This window comes from Nelumbo nucifera, chromosome 4, assembly GCF_055504915.1.
Source record: "Nelumbo nucifera cultivar China Antique chromosome 4, China Antique-T2T, whole genome shotgun sequence".
Taxonomy (NCBI): domain Eukaryota; kingdom Viridiplantae; phylum Streptophyta; class Magnoliopsida; order Proteales; family Nelumbonaceae; genus Nelumbo; species Nelumbo nucifera.
In genome coordinates this window covers 33,154,355-33,163,496 of record NC_142652.1, presented here as the reverse complement: position 1 = coordinate 33,163,496, position 9,142 = coordinate 33,154,355, and the positions used below count along the sequence as shown (strand labels likewise).

Here is a 9,142-nt window from a genome sequence, read left to right as displayed (position 1 = left end):
TGTGTTTTTGAAGTCCAAAAGCACAAAGACTAAAGAACATTCGAAGTTCTAAAGCCTTTTAAATTATAGTTGAAAATAACTTAAAATGTGTTTGGAAAAAATTCAGGGTTTGTTTTTCCAAAAGTACAAAAGCACAAATGAAGTTCCAATTTTAGGATTTGTACTTTAGGGCTTAAGGGCCTATTTGGAGAAGCCACTTGAAAAAGTTTCAATGAAAAGCCATGTTTTTTGGATTTTAGACAGTCATTTTGGGCTCTCCAATCTTTTCTAATAGCAGCTCATCTTTGTTTCACCCCGCCCAAAGCTTAAAAACCAAGCAGAGCCTTCTTATTCTTCATTAGAAAAAGAACTAATTAACCATTATTATCTTTACATTTTGGGTTCTCATATTGTTAAATATGTTATATTAGTAATGACAATACTGACCAATTTTGCAATTTCAATTTTTGTGGACTTAGTATCTGTGTTGAGCATCAATCTTTCACCTTCTTAACTAGTATTATAAGTCTGCCTCAAAGAAGTCTAGGACAATATAACAAAAGTCCTATAACTTCTATATTATATATAGCTATTGTTTATTATCACTGTTGTTGTTGTTGTTATATGTGATGACGATGATAATAATGATAGTGGTGGTGGTGGTGGAATTGAGATCATACAAAAAAAGGAAACAATTCAGTCAAATAGTTCTAACAATGTTTTATTATTTTTAACATTTTTTAGTAATTTGAATCGGGGCAGAAGATATATCTCAGCTCACTATGGTAGAGTATTGCAACTGTTTTATATACTACTCTACATATAATATAGTTGTATATGTCTATTTGTTATATGTTTATTTTAACAAACAGAGATGGTTGTTGTTGTTTTTGGTGGTGGTATGGTTGGAAGTTTATGTCTTTCATTTGTGGCCTAGCAAATGGAAGTATTTTTTACTCATTTTATGAATTTAATAATTTATCTTGTCTATGTAAAATCTGTGTTTATTTTATCGAGAATATTGGATTGATAATTAATTGGAAACAATCAAACGGAATACATTATTCAATGCATGATGGAATTTGCCTAACACGCGTGATTGGAATATTTTTTTATGATTGAGGAAATACATGAAGTTTTATGTATTTTTTTTTTTGTTTTGTTTTGTTCTTTACTCATCCTCATTCAGTAGCATATGACTTACACAGATGTGCATTGAATTGATTGAAACAAATTTTGATCAGATATAAAAATTATAATACTTTGTTTATATCAATTTAAGTGCCCAATTTTCTGAAAATCTGTTATTGATTTAATTATTTGTATAAGAAGTGCACAAAATGGAATAGACTGCAAATTTTACTCTCAAAATATGGTAGTTACCTTGAAAATGATGAACAATTAAACAAGAATTACTTTTTTTTTCACACTAATTGGAAAGAAAAATTAAGGCTCTATTTAGATAAGTTTTTGCTTTATTTTAAGATTTGGGATGGAAAATAAAATTGAGCCAAAAAAGTGTTGTGAGTGCTTGATAAGAGTTGCTTTTAAAGACATTATAATCTGAAGTCAAAATGCTTTTAAACCGCAAAACACAAAGCTAAGTGCCCCTTTGGAAGGGCTATTAAAGCAACTTCTAGCTTTGCAACGTGGGTGCCACACTAAAAGCCTAGAAATTATATTTGGTGAAAAACCAAGAAAGCCCTAATATGCTTTAATTTGAATCAGTCATGAAATTGACCTTTTGTAAAACTATTTTAATAGTTTCTTCAAAGCGGATCAATGAAAGCAACTCAATCAAAGCTGAAGCCCTCACAAACTGGTTTTAAAATTAGGGATTTGAGCGGGGGAGAACCCTCCCTGCTGCATCAGAAAAAATTAAGGCGATGTTTGGCATCAATGCCATTTTCTGAGAAAACGGTGCCATGTAGGCGCTATATCAGAGAAAATTGTGCTTCAAACAACACCTTTGTTTGGTACCGTTTTTTTAGAAAAAAAATGTTTTTCCAAACCATGCTATGAAAATCGGGAAAGTGTGGTATGGAGCAACACCAAATTCAATGCTTTTCGAGAAAATGGTGCATTGTTGCCAACGATGCAATGACATGTTATCATCTTAAACGTTGGATAATATAGATCAACATTAAAAACGTTGTTGCTAGTACAAGTGCCAAACAAAATCAGTGTTGTTTTCTCAAAAAATGTCTACCGGTTCCAAACAAAAAATAAGTACTTACAACTCCACATACCCAATACTGTTTTTCTCAGAAAATGGTGCGATGCTCCCAGCACCGATGCCAAACACCTACTAAAAAACTGAAATCCTAAGGGGAAAACTTTGACTTGAGTCTTCCAGCTCCTTGCAATGGTTGGCCAGCCAGTCAGCAGCTAAGTTGCCTTCTTTGTGGGCATGTCTGGACCAAATTCCTGCACTCCATAAGAAGTGAATGACATTGCCACGGGACCTTTGAGACACCTTGAAGAACGTTAATTACGAGGAGAGAGAGTCTCTTTTGGTAGTGATAGACTGGTTTTGCAACTGGCTACCAATCATACCCGAGTCTGGTCTGCTCTATACACCAACTATTAAAAATATATCTCCTACTTTTATGTTATTATTCATAGAAAATGTTTTCAATACACGGTAGAATGCGGCTGTAAGGTCAGTGTGAGCTGCACTCTGTGAGGACACAGAGATCCCAATTCATTGTACCCCATTTTGTCTTTATAACTGTTGGGCTTTGAGAGCACAAATCTTGAAGCATATCTAAACACAACCTAAGTTTGGGATTTAGGCATTAATACCAAAATTTTTGTTAACATATCTACAATGTATTAATATACAGAAAAGTATAAAGTTAATGAAGAGTTTATTTGCATAAAAAGGTTTATTATAATATTTTCAATGCGCTGTTTTATTTTAATGATGTTTGAGAATATTCCCTCGACATAGGAATTGGAATCTCCACTGTCAATATAAAAAAGCGCGTGGCAATATCATTCACAAAATTTTCCCAATATAATAAAATTTATTTAATAAATATTTGACATGTGGGTTCTACACTTCTACCGGGAGGAGGGCCAAAAGGTCCGTATTGAAAAGGCAACTTTGAGCATCAGATCAATCAGAATTTTCAATCTTCGATCAAAGTTATCCAGAGGCTTGATCAAACGGTCCAACTCCAAACATAGTACTTGGTGGGCCTACAAACAGTGTAATTAATTCTCCTTTAACCAACAGCTGATTTGAGTCCCCTCCTCCTTGAGAAGCTCCCCATCATAGGGAGAAAACATTGCTTTTGAGATTCAAGTGGTCAAAAATGGGGTTGATGAGGAAATCAATGTGGAATAGTGTAATTAAACAAATCAAAACCGTGCACTTACATTCTAGAGAAGAGGGCCAATTTTGCAGTGCGTGCAATTAAGCTTAGTGTTGTTTTAATACACTTCTGACATACTAACTTCTGTCCCAACTCAATGCGTGGGAAGTATTTTATTCTCTCTCTGAACTAGAATCCATTTTATATTAAGAACTATTAATTAGGTACTTGGAGGGAAATTTGATTAAGATAATCAGATGGTTAAGATTAAGGGCAGGGCCTACCCAATTGGGTATGGTACTATGATACATGATGAAGCCCAGAAAGAGGGGGAAGGCCCAATCTTGTTGTACTTGAACATGAAGAACAGTGTCAATAGTGATCACTGGTATGATATGTACCTATGGGGAAGGTTGATCAAGATCAGATGGTTAAGATCACGGAGGGAGCTGGTAGATATACTGAAGAGTAGGTCCACCCAATTGGGTATAGTACTGTGATACATGATGATCAAGCCCAGAAAATCCTGGTCCTCTTATCTATGAATTCCAGTACACTATGGAACTGCATGCCTGATGGATTAATTATTCTCCACAAGAGAATCTAGACATGAATGATGATCATAGGGCAAAAGTGTTGAGTTTCCAGAGACCCTCAAAACTAAAAATCTTCCCACCAATAAAATATCAACGAAATGAAAGAGACATAGTCCTACTCCTTTGATTTGAAATGCTTTCTCTTTCGTATTCATTATTCTCATCTCCATGTTTATATAGAGATGTCAATGGGTCGGGCCTTATACCAGTCCCAAACCGATTCCATAAGATTGACCCAGAATTGAAACCAATTATTAATGATCAGGATAATTGGGTCTGACCCATTAGACCCGATTATACTTGACATCTATAACTACCTATCATAATAACAGCTTCAATTTTATCTTTGATCATATAATCTTGATAAAAATGATAGTATAATATTAAACTGTTTAATATTGATATTATATACTGTCTGTCAAATATATCCTTTTAGACATAAAATATAACAAAAATTGAAAAAAAAAGCTAAGAGGATATTATTAACTATATATAATTAATTCAGAATAGCAATAACCGGTCTCGATCAAATTATTAATTGGGACAAAACAATATAACCAGAACTGACATAATCAGTTCTTCTCTTGGGTAGACCCGACCGGCTGACCCATTGACAGCCTTATCTGCAGTTTTTATTCGAAAAAAATCACAAAGATAAATGCATTCACCACCCCATTAATGGAGGCAATGAGGAATGTTGGGCCAGTTTCGGGTCGGGTTAAAAATTGGTAGTTGGAGTCGAGGGGACAGAGTCTTGGGCCCACGGCCAGGGCCACAGGACCAGTAGTTTGTCATCTTGGGCAGTGGCCCTCCGTAGTCCGTAGCTGGTCATGTGATACATTTCCGTAGCTAGGACTAAGACCGGGCTTTGTATGGTCTCATTGAAAGAGGGCCTACAGGAATCAATGTATAACCAGATTATTTATTTTTTTTAAAGCGTTTGGTTGGAGAATTAGTAATTAAGCTAAAAGTCTCCATTGAGCTTCTCTCCACCATCCAAGTATTATGTAAAGCAACAATATATAGTTGGATTGCAGATACCTCACCCCCTATTTTGGGCTCACAAATCTCCTCGGCGGGAGACCTTGAATGATGGGAACGGATCCTCCAAATATGGGATATGTTACAAGTTATGGAGCCCCAAACTTCTTTATTAGTCTTGTGGTAATGTGGTCCCAATTCTCATTCCATACATACACAAAATTACAGAGAGAGAGAGTCTTCGGTATTGCAGGTGAAAAAAGTTGGGAATCGGGTCAATGATGGTGAAGAACCCAGTTTCAAAAACCAATTGGCTTCTGCAGTTCTGCGGGTTGGCATGTCGGGTCAAGGATCATGCCACCCCAACCCATCAATGAGATAAAACTAAAAAAATAATAAATCAAAAAGCCATCCGACCAAAAGAGAGAAAAAGCGGTGGTAGAAAGCTTAAAAGCTCCTAAACAAAGGACCTCAGACATACACCACAAGAACCAAATGCTTTTCCTTCACATTCACATATACTGCTGAGAGAGAGAGAGAGAGAGCCCCAGGAAAAAGAAAAGAAAGCTCCCCTTCAGAATAAAAGTGAGAAGAGAAAACAGTGAGAGAGAGAGAGAGAGATCACCCACTCTACCTACATCGGAGATTGGGGAGCTTATGCGCAACTCTCAAAGCTGGTTGTATTGTATAGAGTATTAGACTACAAGAGTAGTGAGAGTGAGAGTGAGAGAGTAGTTTGTTTGCACTTTGCAACCTCTCCCCACTAGTCCACTACGCAAAAACAAAACAACCAAAACACATGCTCCTCGATGCCATAAACCCTTCTCACTCCTTTCTCTCTCCCTATCTCCAACTTTTTTCTTCTCCTTTACTCTCTGCTGCCGTGCTGCGTCCTCCTCTCTTCTCCCTCCTCCCTCCTCCCTCAACTCTCAACCCCTCCTGCTTCTTGCTTTCTTGTTCGTTAGGTTCGTTAAAGGGTTAGTTGAAGACCTCTGGTTCAGCCAAGATGATTAAATTATTAGACTTCTACCATGTCATGACTGCAATGGTTCCACTCTACGTGGCCATGATCTTAGCTTATGGCTCTGTCAAATGGTGGAAGATCTTCTCGCCGGATCAATGCTCCGGAATCAATCGCTTCGTTGCCCTCTTTGCCGTTCCACTTCTCTCCTTCCACTTCATCTCCACCAACAATCCCTACGCCATGAACTTCCGCTTCATCGCAGCTGATACCCTTCAAAAGCTTATCGTCTTGGGCATTTTGGCCGTGTGGTCCAACGTCAGCAAGCGAGGCTGCTTGGAGTGGACCATCACGCTCTTTTCTCTGTCTACTCTCCCAAACACGCTCGTCATGGGCATCCCTTTGCTTAAAGGGATGTATGGAGATTTCTCGGGGAGTTTAATGGTGCAAATCGTGGTGCTTCAGTGCATCATTTGGTACACTTTGATGCTGTTCATGTTTGAGTACAGAGGGGCCAAGATGTTGATCACTGAGCAGTTTCCGGAGACAGCTGGTTCCATTGTGTCCATCGCTGTTGATTCCGATGTGATGTCGTTGGATGGCCGTGAGCCGCTGGAGACTCAGGCGGAAATTAAGGAAGACGGGAAGCTTCATGTTACTGTAAGGAAGTCCAATGCTTCCAGGTCAGAGATCTTCTCTAGACGCTCTCAAGGGTTGTCGACCACGCCGAGGCCTTCCAATTTAACAAATGCAGAGATATACTCTCTGCAGTCGTCCAGGAACCCAACTCCAAGAGGGTCCAGCTTCAATCACACGGATTTCTACTCAATGGTTGCCGGTGGCCGGAACTCTAACTTCGGAGCCTCGGATGTTTATGGGCTTTCAGCGTCGAGAGGACCGACACCGAGGCCGTCTAATTATGAAGAGGATAACAAGGCTAGATTCCATCACCATGCAACAGGTGGGGCACAGTACCCGGCTCCAAATCCCGGCATGTTCTCTCCTACTGGATCCAAACCGGCCTCTAATAATACAGCTGCCACCGCTGCTGCTACTTCTGCTAAAAAGACCACCAATGGCCAAGTGCAGCAGAAACCAGAAGAAGGGACGAAAGATCTTCATATGTTCGTCTGGAGCTCAAGTGCTTCTCCAGTCTCAGATGTCTTTGGTGGTCAAGAATATGGCGTTGCAGACCAGACTGTAAAAGATGTTAGAATGGCTGTTTCTCCCGGAAAAGGTAATCAGCTTTACCTTTTTCCTTTTTTTTTTTTTCATTGTTAATGTATACTTAATGGGTTTTGTTTATTTATTTATTTTTTTTTTTTTTTGCGGCTTTTGGAGCTTCGTCTTTATTCCTGAATCCTGATGATTCTCATGTGTTTGATCTTGGTTATCAGTGGAGGGTCGTAGAGAGAACCAAGAAGAGTACATGGAGAGAAATGATTACAGTGGAGTAGTAGTAGATAGGGAGATGAACGATGCAGGGCACAAAATGGGTGATAGCAAACCCAAAGGCATGCCTCCTGCTAGTGTCATGACGAGGCTTATTCTGATCATGGTGTGGAGGAAACTCATCCGAAACCCCAACACATATTCCAGCCTACTCGGCCTCACTTGGTCTCTAATTTCATTCAGGTATATATACAAACAAACGAATAAAACACGCGGAAAGGATCTAACTTGTTCAATCGTTTTTCTGAGTTGTGATGATTCCGGCCACAACTAGACTTAGCAGCAATGGAGTTTCGTGTTAAATGTGTTTGTTGTGCTGTTGGATTTGTTGCAGGTGGCACGTTGAGATGCCTGCTATAATAGCAAAGTCCATCTCAATACTGTCAGATGCGGGCCTTGGCATGGCCATGTTCAGTCTGGGTTAGTACTTTTTCCTTTCAAACAACACTCACAACCCAAGAAATTCTCTCTCTGTCCCTCTATTTTTTGTGCTTTGTTCACTTTTGTTATTTTAGTTTATCTTTTATAATAAAAAAGCTCACCAAAACAGTGATCCTCATGATAATTGTCTCATGTCGATGACGAAAGGTCCTTAGTATAGATAGTGTTTGTGTAAGTGACTGTGGTTGATGGGCATGCCACTGGACAAATACAGGTCTGTTCATGGCCTTGCAACCGAGGATCATAGCATGTGGGAATTCTATAGCATCTTTTGCCATGGCTGTGAGATTCCTTACAGGTCCAGCTGTCATGGCAGCTGCTTCCATTGCTGTTGGGCTGCGGGGCGTTCTCTTACACGTCGCCATTGTACAGGTAGCTCGATCACTTACTCGTCACTCCTCCTCCTCCTCCTCCTCCTCCTCCTCCTATCTCTCTTCCCTAAATCCTGCCTCTTACTCTGACACTTCGAATCCGACTTCAATATCAAAAGGAAAACCTAAAAAGAATAAAACTATGGCTTACACTTCTTTACAAGTTTTAACGTTTTTGATGTTTGGATGTCCAATGAAAACCAGGCTGCTCTTCCACAGGGAATTGTCCCCTTTGTCTTCGCCAAGGAATACAACGTACATCCTGATATTCTCAGTACCGCGTGAGTGTTCTATCAATATATATATATTTTCCCTTGCAGAGTTACACTCTCTTACTTTTTCTTGCTTCCTCTGATCTGGTTCTTCAAGCTTTTACTGTTTTGGTGTAACCAATTAAGTAACTTTGTGTGTTTCAACTTTCGAGCTTTTAACTAATTAAGATATGATGGCTGTTGTTAATGTAGTGTTATTTTTGGGATGCTGATTGCATTGCCCATCACGCTGGTTTACTACATTTTGTTGGGTCTGTGAGAAAATCATCAACAATTGTTGCATCATCGCCTCGCCGTCGACGGAGGAGAAATTAACCAAGTGGATCAAGCCACCGGAAATGAGGACTGTGGAAGAAAACGGCGAGTTTCAAAAATGATTAATCCGATAGGCGGCAGGGGGGGCTGCAGGCCATCTCTATGATGATCATGTTTAATTGGGTGGATTTTGTTTCTAGTAAAATTGTAAAATCATATTTGTAGTCAAGTGAAATCTTTTTGGTTCATTAGTTACTTCATTGTCATCATAACCTTTCACTTCTCGTCCAAGAATAGTTTGATAGAAGCAGTGATTGATATACATCCATATACAAGCTAAAAAGGGAGGAAAATTAAAGGAAAGAGAAACAAAAGAAAGGGAAAGCAGTGATGAATGATGGCTTACATTTACATTTTACCTTACAAAAAAAATAGTGAATGTGTTGGTCAAGAGAGGATGATGGGTTTCTTACTTTGGTCATGTTTTGATTAATTCCGATTTTGAATTTTGTTT

The 9,142-nt window shown here is 38.9% G+C and overlaps 1 protein-coding gene across 1 annotated transcript; it reads left to right on the top strand.

The window, feature by feature from the left end:
- Window positions 1-5,362: 5,362 nt before the first annotated feature.
- On the top strand, window positions 5,363-8,883 carry LOC104609971 (putative auxin efflux carrier component 1c). The gene is made up of 6 exons (XM_010276423.3): window positions 5,363-7,074; window positions 7,235-7,472; window positions 7,624-7,709; window positions 7,945-8,102; window positions 8,306-8,382; window positions 8,566-8,883. The coding sequence occupies exons 1-6, from the start codon at window positions 5,883-5,885 to the stop codon at window positions 8,630-8,632; spliced, it is 1,818 nt and encodes a 605-aa protein (XP_010274725.1). The 5' UTR covers window positions 5,363-5,882; the 3' UTR covers window positions 8,633-8,883.
- The last annotated feature ends 259 nt before the right edge of the window (window positions 8,884-9,142 follow it).

Excerpts from the sequence above, each read along its gene's own strand:
- LOC104609971 (XM_010276423.3), top strand. The coding sequence starts at position 5,883 with ATGATTAAATTATTAGACTTCTACCATGTCATGACTGCAATGGTTCCA. Across the intron at positions 7,473-7,623 it reads TGGTCTCTAATTTCATTCAG|GTGGCACGTTGAGATGCCTG; the intron begins GTATATATACAA and ends GATTTGTTGCAG. Across the intron at positions 8,383-8,565 it reads CCTGATATTCTCAGTACCGC|TGTTATTTTTGGGATGCTGA; the intron begins GTGAGTGTTCTA and ends TTGTTAATGTAG.